Here is a 23,042-nt window from a genome sequence, read left to right on the forward strand (position 1 = left end):
CACTGAACAAGATAACGCATGTGTGTTTACTGACACATAAGCACCTTCGTGATTCAAAATATACTGTACAGCAATAGAAACACAACTCAGTTGGTTTATTCAATAGAAGACGTGAACGCTTACTTTTATCAGATTTCATGTTTTTGTTTCTTTCGCTGTTCAGCATATGTTTCAACCACATAGAAACACAAAAACACGTTTTTGTAAGAAGCGATAACAACGAATACGATGACGACGATGATGATGGCAACGACGACGATGATGATGATGACGACGACGACGATTTAATAATCAAGATTCATGTTTTCGAAACAATTTGAAAAAAACGCCATAATATACATTCTGTAAATCCTTTAATTACTGGTTCATGCAACATTAGTGTCATGATAATATTCTACTTACAAATGTTCTTGAAAAATGTCTCTCGTAAAAACTGTAGATGTGAATGAAATAGGAATATATGTCCTGCCACCAGCAAGTATGTCGCTGGAAAGTACCAAGAAAAGAAAATGGCAAGTATTCAAAAGGAACTAAAATTAAGGGGCCAGCCCTTAATATAACACCGCAAATTAATCACGTCTACCGCAATCGTTCTCTCCATAATGTCACCATTTAAATTAAATTAAATGTAATTAATTAAAATAATTCGACAAGGAAACAATGAATAGTCTGTAAATAACGTTTGCATATTCCCTACCCGTAGGATTCTGTGACAAAACTTATTCAGAAAAAAAAAATTCAGAAAGTTCAACGCGAAAAGTCAACATGAGATTCGTAACAATATCAAACTTTGAATCAAATATTTACAGAGACAGTTTACACATATACAAGACTGTCATTATCCCAAACCCATGGAAACGGACGAGAGACCCCACTGGGCTGACACAAATACATGTTAATTGCTTCTGAATCAGCGCTGCCAGTGATTGAGGAGGATTCGCTGTCTTTGTCAAGTGGGTGATTACCCCGTGTAATAGGGGACGTATGTTAAATAGATCATTTCGTCTATTTTTATCTCTCTACACGTCTTTGAACTTACACCGACTAATGTCACAAGTACGAAGCACATTTGACGAGGCATAGTAGTTCTGATCAGGGATATCATGCATAAAAAGATTTGAATAATTTTATATATACAGCTACCTGTTTTTTTGGAAATGTTTAATAAATGCTCTCGTGAAGTGCGAACCCGAATTGACGTTTCAAATCAATTCAGTCAATGTATGTTTCCTCTGGGATTTATAGTGGGCCTGATCATGTTAATTTCGATAATATACATGTTTAAGTTTTAGGTAACTTATGTATTTGTACAAGATGGTCAATCATCATGTTATAGGGTAGTTATATTTCAAATACCGCCACACGATCCCTTCATAAAATAGACATAAATAAGGATGGTATATTTATTTACCCCCATCAGCATGGGTTCAGTATAGCCAGGAAGTCGACCATATAACGTTGTCATGCTTATAGCCATTTCACAACGAGATCACTATATCTAATAGTGAAATCGACATTGTAAGGTTAAATCACCCAAACTGCTATTCTTACCAGTAGCAGCATCATCGGATCCCAATGTTCACGACACTGACATTTGTACGTTTGTCAATCACATTTTGAAATTATATTACCAGGGGGGAAATATTTACATGCCATCTCTAGACGTGTCATGAAACATAATTAATCAGTTTTACTTCACGAATTGTATAAGTGATAACTATATCTCCTGAAATGGACAAAGACTTATCGTTTTGATATTATCGCCCAGAGGATTCTTTCACGAAGTAACCTTTATATAAGGTTAACCTTGACTCCAATTCTTTAATATGATACTAAGGTCACCTTAGTGACTTACGACCATCTCTGTCCTTTTTGTGAAAGGAGGCCCAGGATCGAACAAGATCAAACGGTTAGCAATCACCCGTGCATTTCTCTAGTAAATGCACAGACGTCCTGACACAGCATATTACACTAAGGTCACCTTAGTGACTTACGACCACCTTAGGATTTTGTGAAAGGAGACCCCGAATCGAACAAGGTCAAATGGTTAGCAATCACCTATGCGCTTTTCTAATAAATGCACGGATGTCCTGAAATAGTAGTCCGTTACTATGCACTGTACAGTAGCTGCTGTGATGAACATGCAGAACATCTGTTCTGCACATCAACAAAACGGCAAGAATCACACATATCACAGAAAACATGACTCCAGATACACCTGACATGATGTCATGCAATATACACAACTGTCGTCACTCTTTGCTCATTGGTATCTTCCGCAAAACGGTTTCGGTTATGGCGATCTTGTTAGTAAACAGCCGTAATGACATCGTCCATATGTCATTTGAGTGAATGGTTAAGAGCACTTTCACTGCTACCACTCTGAAGATGCAGTTATACAGATTGCATTCACACCAAAGATATTGATAAAACAAATAGCACGTGAATGTCCTCTGCCCATCCTGGCCAATCACATGCTTACACGTGGTATAGATCTCCGTGCTGACATTGGCGGGGTGTAGTCTGGAGGGGGAATGGGAGGACTGCTCGTGTATGGAGATATGCCATTGGGGGTCACCCTCTTGGGGAAGCCGTTCATGGCTGGTTTATCGTAGTCGGGAGGAGGTTCCGGGGGCGGTGGCCCAATGCTTACCTGAAAGGTATACAAGCATATCAACATTATTCAATGTATACAGATGTTATTTAACATGTCACCTTATGTCTCCGGAAACTCCGATCGTAACACTTGTTCTCCTTCATCAAAGCCCATGGGCACAGTCACTGTGGTGACAAAACGAGGATCACAACCGGCGGATCCTGACTGCAGAAGGTGAAGTTACTCTACTGTAACTAAATTTGATGCCAGACGGCTTATATTGTTCAACTATTGAATTTTATGGTTTATATACTTTTCAACCGAATCTGATCCATTAACCGAGTCAATCAGATCGGTAAATATACTGACCAGCTACTCTGGCTGTTTCCAAATAGAAGACATAAACGTGAATGCTCACTTTTGAGAGTTCATTTTTTCCGGAAAGTGCGTTTCTTTCGCTGTTCAGTATGGGGCATTTTCTGATGTAAGACAAATGTTTCTGTGGTCCATTTAATTAGTACCTCTATTGGCCACTTACTCCTTGGTCTGCCCTGGGTGTTTCAAATTCAAATGTCTACTGGTATTCAAGATATTCACCCTACTGTGCCTGACACAGAAGATGTATAATTACCATACAGTGTATTAATAGACTTACAGCTCCTCGGTTGATGTATCCGGATTTGAAGGCAGGGTTTACTTCTGCCTCATTCGGATGGTAGTCGTGGTCAGCAGACAGATAGGGACTTGGACCTATCCAGCTGAGCACGACGGGGAGGTAGATCAATCCATGGAACAGCCCGAAACAGACAACGAGGAGGAACACCTGCAGTGAAAGAAGGAACCAACACGTGTACGGTTTTTATGAAATAATAAAACGGGTTCTAGATCAACTTCTTCAAAGGCATGTTCTGGATTTCAGTGATGAAGCCTCTGACATGGAGCATCGGTCGTTGTACGAACCTTGAAGAATGTCGTGAAGACATAGCTGTTGCTGGCCACAAGTAGAATGAAGGCGAGGAAGGTGCTAAAGCCACCGTTAAACACTGGCGGGCCCATCTCGGTCAGTGTCTCCATCATCCGCTCTGAAACCGACCCCGTGGATCATGAGTGAGTACAAGATCATCATACCTCCACAAGTTAAGGTTAATCTGAACCATGGGAGCTGACATTAGTGGTGATTTCTTGTGGAGTTGGTTCTTCCCATTATGCCTGCTAGTGTTGATGAACATATTTATCTGGGTTACATCTTCTTTGTATTCTTGCTTACAACAGTTTAGGACCTCTTCTGGACCCATCGTTAGGTAAAACAAAAAAATCTCGATGGTCGTTATGGACCATTTGGACAGATCAGTCTATAACACTACCTGCCTTGTATATTTCCTGTTTAAGTTCACTGATGTCTTACTTTGTGTGTTTCCCTGAATGTCAAGAGTGATGTCTTATACTGTGCGTCTCCCCAGATTGGCATAAAGTGATGTCCTATAACTGTATGTTTCCCCAACTGTCAAGAGTGATGTCCTACAACTGTATGTTTCGCCAGGTTGGCATGAAGTGATGTCCGACAACTGTATGTTTCCCCAAATGTCAAGAGTGATGTGTCATACTGTATGTTTCCACAGATTGGCATAAAGTGATGGCCTACAACTGTATGTTTCTCCAGATTAACATGAAGTGATGTCCTACAGTGAATGTTTCCCTAACTGTCAAGAGTGATGTACTATATGGTATGTTTTCCCAGTTTGGCATGACGTGATGTCCTACAACTGTATGTTTCCCCAACTGTCAAGAGTGATGTCCTATACTGTATGTTTCCCGTTTCCACATACTGGCATAAAGTGATATCCGACAACTGTATGTTTCTCCAGATTTGCACGAAGTGATCTCCTACACCGTATGTTTCTCCAACTGTCAAGAGTGATGTCTTGTACCGTATGTTTCCCCAGACTGGCATGAAGTGATGTACTACAACTGTATGTTTCCCCACCAGTCAAGAGTGATGTTCTACACTGTATGTTTTCCCAGACTGGCATAAAGTGATGTCCTGCAACTGTATGTTTCTCCAGACTGGCATGAATTGATGTCTTACACTTAATGTTTCCCCTGGTTATCATGGAGTGGTGCCTTACCTTGTCTGGTTCCCCTGATTGTCATGAACTGATGTCCTATGTGAGCGGAGTAGTCAACAGCAAGACCGATCGCAAGGATGAGGATGATGCTTGTCACCGTGTCTATGGTGAGTCCCCAGAAGTACATGCAGCCACCGACATTCACCTGAAAAGTAAAGGTGGGAGAATGTACCAGTTACATCAACGTGTGCAGTGAGATAATTATAGTCTTCACCATGTCGATTACAGAGTAAAGGTGACGCAGGTTTTCATATTCACCAGGGTGAATGTGACTCAGGTAAAGAGGAGAGTATTGACATCAATAAGGTGAAGTGACACAGGTCAAGATGATGTTTTTGTACTCACGAGACGCAGGCGAAGACAGTTTTTTTTTTATATTTACAAGTGTGAATGTGACTCGGGTAAGGAGGAGAGTATTGACCACAGTAAGGTGAAGTAACGCAGGTAAAGACAAGGTCTTTGTACTCACGAGGGTAACGGTGACAAGGGTAAAGACAAGTTTTTGTATATCTTCACCAGGGCGAATATGACTCAGGTAAATAGGAGAGTATTGACCTCGATATAAGGTGAAGTAAGGCAGCTAAAGATGAAGTTTCTGTACTCACCAGAGTGAAGGTGACGCAGGTAAAGACGAGGATGCTGGTGAGGAAGTTAGCGATGAGGATGAGAGTAACGACAAACACACAGGCAAAAGCCAGACCCAAGTTCCTGTACAGTTCCAGCTGGATCACCTGGGGGAGATGATAACACAACCATTCACACAAGGCCTGTGGTCTCCTGGTCTAGGGCCTCTTAGAATCTATGAGGATTAGTTATATTCTACCCTAACCTAACTACACTACATAAACCACTAGCCCAAAATGAGATGTGTACTAGTTGGACAAAACTCAAGCGGGCAAATTTGATACTGTAATACAACTGGGGACGGTCACACAAAGCAATCTTATCGCTACAATGTTCATAACAGTTATACTTTAACACAAACACAGACGCAATACTGAGATGTCTTAGTGCTTTCTGGCATTTAGCTCACCTTGTTGGTCTCCCAGCCTTGATACCGCCTGGAGTAGGGAAAGCAGCTGGGAAGTATGCTGGAGATGACTTCCCTGATGGTGTCCATGGCCTTCACCTCGGACTGGGAGTCGGGGAAGTCAATGTGCTGGAAGGCGATCCTTGTCGCCTGCAGTAGATAACAGTATTGATATAGCATGTCAGTCTGTAAACGTGGTTTCGCAGCATTTTCAGTCAAATATCACATCTTGTCAGGTGCATGTGGCGGACGGTCCGAAATGAAGCAGGGCTTTTATATTGGGTATAAATCAAGAAACATTTCAGGACGAAACAGGATCTAATTCATTATCATAAGTTTCGGCACGCCAAGAGAAATAAACACAAAATGTTATGGCTATGTTAATCATGGCAGTGTAGAGACTTAGATAGAGACTAGGATGGTTAAAGACTTCTTGCTGGTTGTCCTGAAAATGTGTGTGAAGGAAAACCTGTCTAACAGGCACGATCTCCACTCCACCTCCTACCGATCACGCCCAACACGCTCTTGGATTCAACATGCAAATGCCAGTTAGTATTAAATTTTATAATTTTATACAAATGGCATACCTCAATATCGGTAGCTATTCCTGAAGCGTTCGTGAACTTGATGTCTCTCAGAACCCTGCTGTTGGCCGGAAGGTGGGCCCAGTCGAATACTGACTGGATAAACGTAGCCTCATCAGTAACATTGCCGACCACTACAAAACATTAATGACATTTTCTATGTGAGTGAATGAGTTAAACCATTATATAAGTCACACCAGCAGTTTCTCAGCTATATATAGATGACACGTACAGATCCTAGTTAGAACTATTTTTAGTAACCCATGCTTGTCGTAAAAGGCGACTGGCAGGATAGGGCGATCAGGTTCTCTGACTTGTTTGGCAAATGTCATCGGTTCCCATTTGCGAAGATCGATGTTCATGCTGCTGATCACTGGATTTTCTGATCCAGACTTGATTATTTATAGGTGGAATATCGCCGAGTGCGGCATAAAACGCAACTCAGTCACTCAGCTACATGGTGAGAGGCGAGTCTTGTTGATAAGCATCTATCTCCAGAGAACGACCGTTTGTCCACACAGTACGTGTGTGTTGGTGTGTGTAGAAGACGTTCAGTGCCCTCATCTATGCCAGGCTCCTTTCAGTGAGTGAGGGCAAGCCTAAGGCTGCATAAAATATCAAATGTTTCTCGGGCACAAACGAGGGACTTCATTTTTAATTATTGATAAAGAAAAAAGTGACGAGGGAGGAACACATTCTGGGTTTTTTTTCTCAGAAAATAATACAGCTTGGGAAGTTTAAGATGTAATAATGAGTCGTGGACTAAGTCACACTCTTTCTTACAGACTCTCACTCTTATAGTGGACAAATGGATACTCGGGGCTCGGCCAAGTCAAAAATCATTTTACGCGCACAAACAAAAGTGACGCGCTGACGCCAGAGAAACATTTCATTTTTTTAGCCTTAGCGAAGCTCCGAACAATCTAATTTGAAAGTAACAACGAATGGGTGCCGGGTGTATTCATATACAGATATACATTTTGGGGTTTTTTTCTGTTCATGTAACACCGAACGCTTTATCAAGTAAATTGTTTGTCCTTTCCTTTAATGGGTTCAAGAACACCAGCAGATTAAAATACTCTAATACTTGATGTGAATGGGGACGTGATGACCCCTAGATAAGGGTGTGTTCAGGCTATCGCTCACCAGGTGCTACTCTGTAAGCCTCATACCAGCTGTCCACAGTGCCGTTATATGTGTAGGGGTGTGAGCTGACCGTATCATACAACTGTTTTAGCTTATCCTTATTGGCATAGTAGTCCAAGTTGGCTGAAAACAAATATAACAGCTCCAGTGATTTTATACAAGTTTCTACATACTTTGGCTACAGGGCCTAGATTTTCGAAGCTGCCTTAGTGCCGAAGCTGCCTTAGTGCTAAGATTGTCGTAAGTGCCATACATTAACATCACCTTACGACGATCTTAGCGCCATGAGAGCATCGAAAATCTGGGGCAAGGTTAATTGACAGACGTTGACAGACATGTATGAGACTATCAGAAACAGATATTGACAGTCATGTATGAGACTATTACAAACTGAGAGATTGACAGCCATGTATGAGATTGCGACACACTGAGACATTGACAGCCATGTATGAGACTATCAGAAACAGATATTGACAGTCATGTATGAGACTATTACAAACTGAGAGATTGACAGCCATGTATGAGATTGCGACAAAATGAGACACTGACAGCCATGTATGAGATTGCGACAAAATGAGACACTGACAGCCATGTGTGAGATTGCGACAAAATGAGACACTGACAGCAAAGAGATTGAAACGTATTTCCCAAATTTAAGGTACATGTAATCACACTTTCATCAAAACTGATAAAAATCGGATTCGATGTTTCAAATTCATAAATATTATCATTTCAATCAAACTTTGTCTCATGATATGGTCGACATAAGTCACTGTGTTAATACCATGTATTGTCAACACATTAATAACATACGACAGTAGATGTAGCCATCGGCACCGTCGTCAGGGAAGTATTTGTCTTGAGCCTCAAAGAATTTGAAAGCGTATCCATCTGACGGCAGGAACCAGGCTGAGTCGAAGTCCTGCTTCAGGTTGATGAGGCCATAGATGTTGGCAGCGAATATCCCCAACGTCAGTATCAGCACAACGATCTGGGAAGGGAGACAACTCTCACATTACCGGGACACTGTGGCGTGTTGCTGAACTCCAATGTCAACAATGTCTCCAAGTGTTCGGCCTCTTCAGTTCATAGACTGCTGTTCACCTATGCTGATCCTCACTCCCCCAATGACAAGGCCAAGAGTACGATTTCTTATATATTCTGATATCGTATTTTGAGTGAGTTAATTAGTTTAGTTTTAAGCCACTTTTAACAATACTCCAATTGTACCCATGTGGGGAATCGGACTAGGGGCTTCAGCATAACGGGGAACGTCTTAAACACTAGGCCATTCCACCGCCCATGAGTGAGTGAGTGTGTGAATGAGTAGGTGAGTGAGTGAATATGGGATTCAAATATAATACGATGTGATCCAAGTTAACCATTAAAACACCTCCAGTTCGGGAATTGACAATGTTCATAAGTAAATGCTTGTAAACACATTTACCTAAATTCGCCTAAATTTGTACAATGTACAAAACAGGTTTTTATGAGAAGAGTAAAAACATCAGTGGCTCAGGTTTTGGAGAGTTGTCTATAAAAACTGCAACCGTTTCCCATTTACGATATTAAATCCATATTCAAAGACCTGTTTCGTTGAGGCACAGCTAACGTCTGTCATTGCCAGTTGGACAGAAAGAAGTAAGCTACAGGACCAACTGGCAGGTTAATACAATTAAACGGACAGCGGATTACCACAGCAAGTAACAGTGAGATAATCTGAGGCAACTAGAATGAGATTAACGCTTTATCTGAAACAAGGCGCAATATCAGATTAGTACACTCATATATATCCCCTAGGCTTTCTCTTCAACTTATGTACATACAAAACATGGACAAGTAACATAAAAAGAAACGAAATCTGTGAACCAAAATCTTTTACGCTACGAGCTGTTCAGGTCGTGCTGCCAAACAGAGTTGCAAGGGAGATAACCCTGTTAGCCTTAATAACACTTCCCCAAAGTGGTTATCTCATATTATCACCATCCTTCCGTTTCCGTAAACCCCAAGAAAAGCTTGTCCCGGAATAACACTTGATCACAAATGGTCACCTCACATACGAGTAAGGTCACAAGTAAATTTGTCGTTAAAATTTATTACACAACATCCGTATCAAATTCCAACAGAAAATAAATAAAACAACTTAAATACTTGCTTCCGTTTTGAGGTCATCATATTACCATATTACCAATCTCAGGTACATGTGTAACGCCTAGTTGAACATTTCTACTGAAAAGACACAAGATTAAGGTACAGTAGAGACTGTTCCTGGATATATACCTTGACCGGCAGCTTAGACAAGATCGGTCCAAGCAGCTTCTTGAAGAACAGCGGGATGAGCTCAGTCTGGCTACACTTGTTGGGGCTCCAGTTCTTGTGTTTGTAGCAGCAGCAGCAAGCATCTCTCATCCCTGACATTCGGTGGAGGTCCACTGTTAGACAGGCGGTGAAGAACACTGTCTGCATGACGTAGAGCCCGAGGATGCCGAAGGCCGCAAATATACAGAACGACCGCAAAGCCGGAAGAATCTGGAAGTCCACATAAATACAACAAACTGTCAAAAACACGGATACGATGAATTTGTAAGCTTTCGTTTCATTTTTTTCAATAAAAGCAAAGACAACGTACACAGTCTCTTGTTTCATTGTGTTTTAAAAAGTATTTCTATGATCTAAAAATAATCCGAACCGAGTAGAGCATATCATGCGAATTAGAAAAGAATTATCGAAAGGGACCACTGAATGGAGAGATGAATGAAACGTGTTAAGCTGGAGAGACATACTTTCTTGTTATATCAGGCATATTAAACTCACCGTCGACGCACCAATGGCAAAGGCGACGATGTCGGTAAGGGAGGTAACCGTGACCGAGACCCCAGCGTGTCTTAGTACCCGACCGACCTTCTCGGGGATTTCCAAGTCCATCTCTTCTGGCGTCAGGTTGTTCAGGGCGCCGATGATCACAAACATGTCATCAACACCAATACCTGCATGGCGTGAAAACAGGTACACACTTAAAAAGATACTCTCATTTCATGTCGTAATGACTGGTGAGTGAATAAGTGAGTATGGTTTTACGCCGCTCTTAGCAATATTAAAAATGAAATCTCATAAGATTAAGCACTCATGATAATTTCTTTTAGGTAAAAGCTTGACAAGAAAACAGCGTTGTGTTTCCTTTCCTGTTCAGTATATAATGAGGCATGATGACACTGATGCTGGTAATTGGGTCACCTACCTAGCAGTAGGAAGGGCAGGATGGAGTGTAGAGGACCATACTCAGCCCCCACGAGGGACGCCAGACCAAAGGACACCAGAATGGACAGTCCAACGCATAGGATGCCCGCGAACGCCAGACCAATCTGTTAAAACGTGAACACATCAATTCATTAAAGCTCATATGCACCGGGTATGTTCAGTCAGAGAGACTGTCATGACTTTTGTTAAGGTGACGTGTAACTGTATGGACAAGTGTGTGAGTGAGTGAGTTTTGTTCCGATCCGATTCGAACCGTGTTTCATTTACTCCATGACGTACGTGTCGGGTAAATGTTTACGACTGGCGATGGTCGCATGTGTTAGTCACTTTGATAAACCCAATATGACATTGAAAATCAAGAGAACTGGGGCCCTTGAAATCACAACACAAAGTCAATCTGTCTTGTTGTGTTACCTTTGGCCCACTGCGAACTACATATTATAGCATTTCTTGGAGCAAAGTGATTTGTATGAGAACGTAATGGAAACCGACAATAACAGTTCTACGATGTGATGCTTATGGAGAGATAAATTATGTACCCGCTGCTCCACTAGGTTGAATCTGCCGAGGACGGTGATGACGAAGATGATGAGGATAAAATAACCAGCTGACAGCAGCGTGACATCACCCTGGATGGCGTTACCGCCTTCATCACTGAAACTATAATACAGCAATTCTCAGTATACTCACCTTCTCAACCAGAGTAATATATAATGTTGTAATTTATAGAATACGATTTCTGTAACATTGTGGTATCCTCAAGCCCATTTCTGGTGTCCACCGTCGTGATATTGCCGGAATATTGCTAAAAGTAGGGAAAGATTATTAAAATTACTGTCCCACTCCTACGTATCAATGCATACTACCACATGGCCACCGACTCCCACCACGGGGTAACTGCGAGAGGTCAACGTACCTTCTTCTTGTGAAGACGTACGATCCAGTCAAGTCGGAGTGCCCGTTCTTTCCTATTTCTATCAGTTGAAGTTCCCAGTCCTCTGTCCTTGCCTTTATCTGTATAAACAATGGTCAAGTGTGGAAACAACCAAACAGTTATATCATTTATTTTATTTATTTATTGAGTGAACCAATTATTGATAAAAATGTAAGGCAGCTGAAACTCTACCAAGGACATTACTACATGCAGTTAGTAGAGGACCGCCTGAATCCTTCAGCTGCAGACAGGTATGGACACAGCACCTTGAAGGAAAGGGGTGGTCCAGCATCTAATTCCTTTGAGCTGCATACTTGGAGTACAACATACCATCCCATTAAATGAAATAAACTTAAGAAAGAAGACAGAACCGAGGTATTCTTGTATTCTATGGAGTATTATTATATATTGACTCAAACATTTTTATCATTTCAGGTATTTAGCACACCTATAGCTATCGGGCTATGAACAAGTACAAATCAACAGATAATTTAGTTTAACAAAAGCTACGTACATTGTCATCCCCAAGTAAAAACCAGCTAGATGTCATCGCCCCTGCAGCAGTGATGTACCCACTTCCGTTTTCAGTGCGTACGCCCAGAAGAGTCTTCACGTCAAGAGCGTTGCCGAAAACAGGGCTGAAATTACATGGCGGCAACCGTTACGATCTTCTGAGACTAAATTGTTGAATGTCATTTTGATCAACCGGAAGTAATAGACTCAATATTTCGCTATATCATGTGTACTTATAGTTTATCTACAATTAAATGCTTATATTAAGGTGTATTTAACAGAGAAAAGGCTAGATACGGGATATTTGTCATGAAAATTGCACACTACAACCAATTCAGCTGTAATTAGAGTATTCACTGATTCATCCATCGATATCACCTGAATTTAATCGTGTTAACATCGTCCAAGATGTCCTGTTGAGAGAGGCCATCAATTGTCGATTTGTTGAATGACCAAAGCTCCAGTATACTGGACACTCGGCAGTTGGCCCCGATCCTGTAATAGAAATAGAGTTAATGGGTTGATATTTGCCATACACGGCACTTGTCATCTCAGTTATATATTGATATATAAAAATTTAATTTTCGTCATGAGGGTTTGCACCTGGTCACAGATGAGATGCACACAAGGATATAATATTCAGACCAGGAGCGATGATCCGCGTTCGTTCACCACGTGGAAATAACGTATGAAGCCCATTTCGGTTTACTTGCTTTAATATTGCCCGAATAAACCTTACTCACTGTACTTATTTTTACCAAAGACAAAACATCAAAGACACCAACTTATTTCGGTTTTTTATTGCTGTATTGTATCACGTTTTAGCCTAACCGTACCTTTATTAGTGTTTTGAAGTTGCGGATGATTCAGTTATGATTTTTTAAGTCAGAACACATATGTAGAGGTACAGGTATCCAAAGCTGTTTGTTTCCATGACAACGTTACATAGCTAAAGGTTTAAATGGCTTACTTGAGACATACATCGGTCATCTTGTATCCATTTGCTGAGGATGCGTTCAAAGCAGATTCATACATCGAATACACCTGTAAATAGGTAGGGAAAATAATCATGGTCACCCTTGGGGTATTGGATAACAGGAAGATGTCATACCACGTCGCTTATACCACGTCGGTATTTGATCTGGAAGCCATATTCAAGTTAGGTGAGCTTTATATGATTTATACTGAACAGGAAAAGAAGCGCAAACTTCAGAAAAAGAAAACTTATAAAAGCGTTCATGTTTATGTCTTTTATTTGAAATTTTGACCAAAAGTTGCGTTTCTTTTTCTGCTCAGTTCACATGTGCAAAGCTTTCTCAAGAACCATGCAACTTTCACAAAAGTCGAAAGAAAACGTCACACATCTGGACACTTTGGAGACCGTGAATCACCAGTATATTGAACACACCTGGATCCACAGAAGAGAATTAAAATTAGTTCCTGCTACCTGCTTATTTATGGTATCGACAATACAATTAATACACGAGACAAATACCGCTTGTAATGATGGTCTTGTGAGGAGGTTGTTGCCCGTGACGATGACTGTAGCAACCCGTAAGGTAGATGGAAACTGCTGCGTCGCCCATTTCCGTTGATTAATGATATCGGCGCCAATAGGTATCCAGAGCTTGTCGGGGTCAGTTGTTTCGTTGAAGCGGAGAAACCCGATGCCGACCAGCCCGCAAGCTATGGCACAGCACAACATCACAATCCATGGCCGCTTTCCGATATTCAAACCAAGTCTGAAACCACAAATACTCTAAATTGTAAAACAATTCACTTGAATTCACGACCTTATGTTAGGGGGAGTGGTGAATGTTTATTGAGTGATGAGTGAGTATGGTTTATCGCCGCTTTCAACAATATTTCAGCAATGTGACTTAAAGAAATGTCACAGCGGGTAACAGCAAAAAAGAGGTCCATACTGTACTCATACTGACATCCGAACCCGGGCCTAGGATATGATGACAGAGTACTCCAGCCAGTAGGCCACCCCGTCGCAAGTTAGACCCTGATTTGTGTCTTTATTAAATAAACTGGGTAGGCGTTTTTCTGTATCCTATCATTATTATTCTGTTTTCTAACTTTACTTTTATCAGGGAGCCTATATAGAGATGTTATAGAGTATCCCTGCTTTTATCTTTACTTTTTATATTTTTTAATTTATTTAATTTGATTATTTGTTTTAATTTATTTCATATTATTCTCTTTTTTTCTTTTTTTTTGAGCGGGAGGAGGTTCTTTTGGGCTTTGGGGGGCTTTTGTTGTTGTTTGTTTGTTTCTTGTTGCTTTTTATGGTTTGTCTAATTTCGTTGTATTTTATAAGATGCCCTTTGTTCGTACATTTTCCAACCAAGATCGAGCATCTACACAGTGTCACGTAACGAAGTCGATTAAGAAGAAACATCGGCTAGCACGAACAATATTCAGGTGCCCAACAGACAGCCACGTCTAGGGTTGACAGACAGATACTTATAACGTCTCTTGGAGGCCGTTGAAGCCATATATGATACGTGACTACAGTTGAATCAGGTCAAGTTGTCTAAGCCATGTCATAAAATATAATTTTACAGAACGTCCCTGTTCGACACGACAGTTAGAGAATTACAAACATTTACTAGTTAAATATATTGAAACTGAAATAGCTTCGGCTTTTTCAGTTCTTCAAGACAAAGCGGAGGGTATTTTCGACTAACCAACACACGGCATGAGTTTCTTTCTTCAGTTGTTCAACGAAATCACCTAATTGACGTAAATGTGTTTACAGTGGCCGTCTGCTGTGAACAGGATGTTAAATCAAACGTTGCCTAGGAAACGAATCTGATAATTATCACATAACATTCGTGACAGGATGAAACAGGAAGCGGAAAGCACTCTCATGCTGATATTTTTATCAGTTATATTATTCCAAAAGAATTCCTGACGAAATACATTTAGTCATTACTAGACGCAGTTCCTGAATAGTTTCCATGGTAACATTCGTAAACATTCGCGCTGATGTTGATGCACGCGTCGATATGGCCTGTACTTCCGGTAAAGGGGTTCCTACGCTCATGGATATATACCATTCAAAAAAGTAGGGGATATTCCGTTTTTCGAGCATGCCTCTAACTAACGCCAATGCATATGAGAAAAAAATAATACATATCCATACCAATGACACATTTCCAAAGGAATGGAATTAACTGTCATTTTTTTCCTGAACTCTTAATTTCACCATCTCTGCCCTCGTTGGCGTCATCATTTTGCATTTTATCAATCTATTAAATCCAATATCCCCCTACGTTTTTTAATGGCATATTCTCTGTCGTTAATGTTTGTGGTTTGTGCCATCACTACGTACGTTCACTCTGGATGTTTTTCGTTTTGTTTTGTTTTGTTGTTCTGTTTTGTTTTTCGTGTTTTTGTCTGCTTCTTTGTTTTATTTTGTGTTGTACTCTATCTTGTAATAATACTAGCATGTATCTGGTTTCATAAATAAATGACGGCAGTGATCAACAGCATGAGCATCGATCTACGACGACTTTGATACGACGACTTATGTCAACCAAATCTGACAATCCCATCTCGTTGGTCTCCTCCTCCGACAAGCCTGGGTCTGATGACCAATTCTACCCGTTTTTCGTTCATCTGTGTTGTTGAAAAATGTCTTGAATGGAGACAATGTAACCTACTTCTATTTAAGAACATCTAAACCGGCACATGCAACTATAGAACTGAATATTTAGTGGGGTTCTACCCGAGGTCGCTTGTGAGGAGAGCATGGGAGCTCAGATTATCTGTCGTGACTGAAATCAAACAGACGTATTGTAACTAATGGCTTTAAAGGCAGTGACCGCCAGGGTGATGATAAGATAAGACTGGCCGGCGCGTTACTACTCTACTACCAATTAATATTCTGTGCAAGCCAACACTTTGATTTATGTCTTTGGAGTACAGGAGTTCAATGAAACCTGTCAGTGATTGTTAGAAACAGAAATATATAAGCACACCCAACGCCATATTGAGATTTACCCGTCACGCTTGACGTTACACTACATGAATCTCAACTTACAATTAAAACATCTTTGACTCAAGCACAACTTTTACCCACATTTTACAGGACAAACAACATGATGATGAATGTAGTCTGGTTTTCTTTTATTTTTGTATTTTTGTACCAGCTAAGACCAGTTTTCTGTCCCCAGTATTATCGAATATATGTGACTGGTCCGACCTCCCGTGTCTCCTCTACCGTGATTTATTGCCAGCTTGAATACACACCGGGTAGACGGGTATACCCGATCATCTCCACCGTAATTCAACCACCCGCTTACCTTTGATAATGTGAAACATTCCATTAACTACATGCGTGTTTGTATTTAGTCACTCTGGGTAATGAATACAACGTTTATGACCCGTTCTATATTCCACGTGACATATGGACACGTGACAGTTGCCTTGATCAGATATAGAAAGTCCCACCATGATAAGGAAATTCTCGAACCGAGCAGCTCAACACGTGACACAGCTGGTTGTGTAACTTGTAAATGTGAGAAAAAATTATAGCGTCTTGAAGCCAAAATACTGCTTATATTCACATTTAGACATTTTAGTTTGGGTAATAGTTCATTCTGTTGCGGCATGTGTTTATCATGAGTGAGTGAGTGAGTGAGTTAGTTGGGTTTAAGCCTCTTATAGCAATATTCCAGCAAAATCGCCACGAGGGACACCAGGAATGGGTTTTACACATTGTACCCATGTGCTAACCTTTCCTGCGATCAGGAATAAACCAACATTCTCAGGCAAGTGAATTTGTTCAAATATAGTCCCTGTAAATATTAAGAAGGGGAACTAGACCACGGTGGCCTTAATAAGACAATACCTGCGGGGGGAAACAAAAAGATGCAAGATTCGAACTGTTTGGCTGAAGTGTAGGTGCCGATACCCATGTTGCTGACTCAGAGACCGTAAGCATACATCGACGGTACATCAACCCACGGGGCACCCTTGAACATCATATTTATCTTACCGAACACCTCAATGTTAATTTTGAACTGTTAGAAGTATGGGTATCGGATCGTAAATCCCCTTCTCCATATTCACGGGGACAACAGTTGAACGTTTTGTCAAAACTTATTTATTGGAATGCGAGTCAGATCTTTTCTTGGCCCTTGCTAGATTTTGCAGACGACACTACGGGCTCAGACAACGTAAACATACATCGAAGGTACATACGCACCCTCCTCGTGACCAAAGAACAACCTACAATATATTTTATGGTTATCTGAGTATCAACGGTGTATTGTTTAAGCTTAATTAAGACATTAACCTCTCGCCGAACGTCTTAAATTTGGACATTGATATGGGGTATTATTATGGATAGATGAGTTGCTTTGCCTTTGCTTGTGTTTGTGAACAGGCGGGTGAACTTACGCCTATCTTTTCGTGGACACCCAGTGTCATCAGTATTCGACAGTGATAAATATACACACATTTGTGTCACCAACGTACAATAGACATCCCTCCTTGGCTACAATTCATATCATTTGGGAAATATTGTGATCGTGTAATGTACATTTCGCGGTCACTTGGCGCCTGTGGGCCCTCTTAGGATCCCATAGACGACGTCAATGTGTAATTCATTAAATAAAAAATATAGGCCTTGTGATCTCTATACGTTCATTCATATCTGTAGTAAAATGGACACAGAACAATAGGTCATACAAGGTGTGATCCCGGGCTAAGATCAGTCAAGCAAATATATCTGCTCGAAATATCAGGGAATAATGGTCCCATGGCCTGCAGGCGTGTTCAACACCGTGAACAAAGTTATTCTGGCAGTGTATATGTAGGTCACTAAATTCTCAGTAATTTTAATCATAATTCGAAATTTGACAACGGAGAAGAATATCACCGAGATCTCTACATGATCAACATATAACGTTCGTTTGTTGGTCAACGAGTTTCTTTAGTACTCCTAGAACAATGAGTAGCTCTGGCTTATCGTCGTCTGTAGCAAATATTCCATCAATATCGGGGACCACCAGAAATAAGTTTCAAACGCTATACTATGTCGGGAGTCGAACCCGAATCTTCGGCGTGACGAACTAACGTTTGAACCACTATGCTACACCGCGGCAGTAGAGTAGTGAACATTGATAGGGCGTGAGAGTAGGGTACGTATACACAGGATACATTCTCCAACTATACTAACGATGCAAGATCCAGAGAAATGGTATATTTTACACACCGCACAATATATCATAGCAAACGTGCACACAGCGTTATGATCGCAAGTCTACTTTTGGTGTATCAGAATATCATTGAGGCTGCACTGCGCGATGATCCATTACCTTATCAGCAAACATTGAAAAGAAGACCATTTGTGTATATGAAAATTTGAAAAATTTTAAAATGTTCATATGGAATGATAAAAAAACCGACAAGTTACAGCGATTTAACCTTATGGGGAAATATGAAGATAGTGAGAATGGTTGCTGTCAACACTTTCATTAATTCAATAAAAATTGCTTGTTAAAGAGATACGTGTCACATTTTAAATGCTATGAGTTTTTAAGAGACATTCTTCCATTCAATACGCTATCATGCTCAAACATTAGTAAACAGCACAAAAGCGTTTTGAAAGAAGCACTCTTTGGAAACATGCATGGAATACATATGTTAAAGGTAGTGGATGGAACAAGGATATATATGAAGTTTTTACACCACACATTTGGCTAAATGACCGGTGTAAACACCCGTATTTGATTTATCAAACTGGTTAAAATGAAATAATATACATTAAGGATATTTGTGATGACCACGATTTCCTTACATTTTCAAATTTGATGTTAGGGGTACGGTATTTGATCTATTTCGTGTTCTTCTCAGGGTTATAAAATGGAGAGAGGCTACACGAACAACACAATATCAAAAGCAGTCAAAATAATCAATATGTTCCCCTTGGAATGATTTGAACAAAACTAGTTAGGTTCGAACTTATTTTGTAATTATTTCATTTCTGTGTTAAATGGGACAGGGAACTTAATGTTCATTTAAATTGGAATATAATTTATACAATGTAGGCAGTCTAAAAGAGATACAAAGCTCAGAGTTTCCATACAAATTTATACATAAAGACATAAAATATTAAGGTTAAAATTAAAAACTGGTTGCTAATGATAATGTGGTTCAGTAAGTGCGAACATCTATCTTGTATACTGAATGTCCAACTATCAAACGGTTTGAAAGTAATTCATCAACCTCGTTTACAGATTATTCAGTATAACGTATGAAATGTTTACTATTGACGTTTTATCATGCTGCAACAGCAACCACCTACTCAATCACGTGCGTTTTGGGGCAAACGCCATAATTTGTAATAAACATAAAGGGTTTGAAACCCAGTATTAATATCTACAAATCAGCATTTAAAATGTGTATCAAACTGAAAAATATATTAATTTGAAAACAAAATATCACTATGGATTCATTTAATAGAGAACAGAATAAAATATCGCCTGCATGCGATGTTACTGTAATGACTTTATCGTGCGCTAAGCTACTGGCATTTCATTGAGATTTAGACAGCAAGCCATGTTTGCCACAAATGGCGATTTTGCTTGTGGGAAGGGGCGACTAACGGGATCGGGTGGTCAGGTTTGCTGTTGCATGTCATCGGATCCAAACTGCGCAGATCGATTCTTATGCTGTTGATCACTGGATTATCTGGTTTAGACTCGAGTACTTACAGACCGCCGCCATATAACTTGAATATTGCTGAGTGCGGCGTAAAACTAAACTCACTCAAGATCTTGTACTTAGTCTGCACATAATACGGCAGAATATGTAATGCATAAAGCGTCTCTATGTAAGTTGTGTTTCGCTTTAATGCTTGTCCAACTATAAAGTGAATAAACAAAACTATTTTAAAAACATTGACATACTAAAGCTTCTTAATCCCATAGTGCCCAGTGAGGTTTTCAAATGCAAAACTATTTACTTGTGGGTGAGCGAGAGAGTTTAGTTTTACGCCACCCCTAGAAATATTCCAGCAATGTGTAGATATTTGGCTTCACACCTTGTACCAGGTGGGGAATCGAAACAGGGTCTTCAACGTGAAGAGCGAACGCTCTAACCACTAGGCTACCCACGGCCTAAATCAATTGCTAACATGTAAATGTTCCAGTCAGGGCCAGACAAACCAGTGTTTGATATTATGAGAAACAAGCAACGTCGCTGTGTACATGAATAAACGATTTTTATCACATCGTTTGGTTACTGGGAATTACCGTTGACCTACAAGTATGTGTGCAGAATATTATCCCGAGGGTGTATATTTGTTACAGGGAGACCACAACAGCGTTTTGCTTGAGATGCATGCAGTGGTCACTACTCGAAATAGTGCCCAAATGGTTCAGTTCAAATAAGCGAGGATTTTTAATATTTATCACCGCCATTACTCGCACACGCGCAACTGCCAAATAACAAACAATCCGTTACACCTGAAGGTGCTAAACTAAGTACATGTATGTATGAAGTGAAGCTACCCCTCTCTAACTGAAATACTTCATCCAAGCAAACATAATACTCGGGTCTTCAATGTTGAAATTCCAGCCACCTTTTATAAGAACTCTATTACCTATATATACAGTGTCCTCACTATATAGGGTATTTACTGTTCACACGCTCCGAAAAGCACAAACTCTCACAGGTTGTCAAAAAAAAACGTTTTGATTTCAAACATTGTTTGTTTACATCCGATTTGATATCCCGATCTTGGGGATGTGACACAGTGACGGGATCGCCTAATCGCCTACATCTATATTCGCCTACGCCTCCAATCGAACACAAAACCAAAGCTAACGAATTAGGATGAAAACATGTACCCCTACCCATATAATGAAACCGCCTGACCGGGGCTATAGTGATCTTGATTGACTGTTTTAGGAATATTTAGTGGAGTAGGAACATAAGTATAACCAATATTTATTTATTTGTTTGTTTGTTTGTTTGTTTGTTTGTTTGTTTAGATGAAAAGCATTGGCGAATGAACGTTCCGTATTTAGTGGTGATTATTTTTATAAATGGCCTATAAGCAACCTTTTACCTATTTTGTACTACCATGTTAGCTTGGCCGCTGTGTGCAAAGGCAATACTTTTACATGATTTGTAATATTTTTCTATCTCACTTTTTATCTGGTGAAAGTTTTAAGATTTAAGTCCTTTTCTGCTCATAGCGTAAATATTCTGCTTTATTACCGGGCAGGTAATGCTTGGAGAGTTGTTATTTTCCCACTTAAAATAATATATTTTCTACTGTTAAATCATTTTTGTCCTTCGCCCAGTATCCCGAGCCATGGGGACAGTTCTGTCCACATTCCCTTTACAAAACTAGCAGTAGCAGTAGATGCCATACAGACTATCGCGCCTGTGTACAAAGTGACATGGGCATAACTGTGATTCTCTAATTACAATATTATGTAAATAAATATTAGTTGTTAAAATATTCTGAGTAATATTGTATTGAAAATATTTAAATTTACACTCTGTGTACATCTATTGGGCATTAGATGTATACATCCTAGTCATTCTGGGGAAATCGTCTTCCTAATATGTTTTCCCCCATTAAGACATTAAATATCACTTAATATCAATAAATAAAGTTATTTTATAACTCTGTATACCTCTTTTTCTTATTTCAAATAAAAGAGTCCAGTTTCAGATCACAGGTTTGACTCTCATTTATCATTGCGTAATCTGTGGTCAACAGACCATGAAGTGCTGTTTTAAAAATGTAGGCGAATAGAGAACAACCCGACGGGACATGAGTACCACCCATGAATGCGGTCGAGTGTTAATTTGCGTCCAAGCAGGACTGACCTAGTCAGATACACGATACCCGAAATGTGTGAGTTCACGCGTTTAAAACGCTTAACATGTGCTCTGAGCTGTGAGCCTGAGATACCCGGTGTGAGTCACTCAAAACTCCCATATTGTAAGAAAGTAGTCAAGTAAAGTTTAAAGTTCTGACGAACCAGGCCTTTAACATACCATCAAGCATCGTTATAACACCCTGTTATTTGTTAACAATGGGGAGTAGCGTAATAAAGAGGACATCGATCGGTTACGAAACGGTTATTCTGTTATCAACCGTAGCTTGTAAACGCTGTATTCAGTGTTGTATAACCCACATATATACCACGAATGACTTAATATCGGATCTGTTTGCCATGATACGGAAACCCCAAGAATGACAAGAGCAGATTATTGATTTCCGCTGGTTTACGCCCAATATTTGTGAAAACATCACAGTGAAAACGTGACTTAATTTTCAACAGAGAAATGTAAATAATGAGGCAGCTACATAAATACATCGTTTGCCATCGTTTTATTCAACCATTCACATAATAATACAACAGCACAGCTGGTAATGGCGTGCTGTCATCGTGGTGAATGTTGTGTGTAATTGTAGTTTTCAGTCACTTACTTGTAAAACCCTTTCTCGAGGGTCTCGATGATGGCATTGCTAATTCTCTTCAGAATTCCGTGCTTCTTGGGAGTCTTGTCCCTCGCTAACTGTTCCCTGCTTCCAGAATTCATTCTGAAGAATGATGATCCTGTTCACCATAAACACCGCTCCGACCTGGCCGACACACCTGGTCGCTTCGGCACACCTGTAGACAATAGTACACCACGATGTACGTTATTACAGGTAAGGTGATATCTCAGGCAAATTAGCCGAGTCACTGTCATAGCAACACTCCGACACCTCGTTCTCTCGAGGCTGACCTGGTTCCAGTCTCTTACAATGTGAAGGGGAACCACGATGTATTGAAGACGGATCGATTGATTGTATCGCGCCGTTTGGCTG

At 40.2% G+C, this 23,042-nt stretch overlaps 1 protein-coding gene across 1 annotated transcript; it reads right to left on the bottom strand.

Annotated features, from left to right (window-relative positions):
• Window positions 1-339: 339 nt before the first annotated feature.
• On the bottom strand, window positions 340-23,020 carry LOC137291698 (patched domain-containing protein 3-like). Its single transcript, XM_067823136.1, has 19 exons — window positions 22,659-23,020; window positions 13,683-13,929; window positions 13,158-13,231; window positions 12,566-12,682; window positions 12,189-12,312; window positions 11,657-11,754; window positions 11,280-11,400; window positions 10,721-10,844; window positions 10,297-10,469; window positions 9,763-10,011; window positions 8,296-8,473; window positions 7,483-7,605; window positions 6,340-6,470; window positions 5,756-5,902; window positions 5,328-5,453; window positions 4,723-4,867; window positions 3,557-3,678; window positions 3,252-3,419; window positions 340-2,653 (listed from the first exon to the last, which is right to left on the bottom strand). Exons 1-19 carry the CDS (start codon window positions 22,769-22,771, stop codon window positions 2,471-2,473), a joined length of 2,763 nt encoding a protein of 920 aa, XP_067679237.1. The 5' UTR covers window positions 22,772-23,020; the 3' UTR covers window positions 340-2,470.
• Between the last annotated feature and the right edge of the window lie 22 nt (window positions 23,021-23,042).

The sequence above is a fragment of the Haliotis asinina genome, chromosome 7, assembly GCF_037392515.1.
Source record: "Haliotis asinina isolate JCU_RB_2024 chromosome 7, JCU_Hal_asi_v2, whole genome shotgun sequence".
NCBI classification, from domain to species: domain Eukaryota; kingdom Metazoa; phylum Mollusca; class Gastropoda; order Lepetellida; family Haliotidae; genus Haliotis; species Haliotis asinina.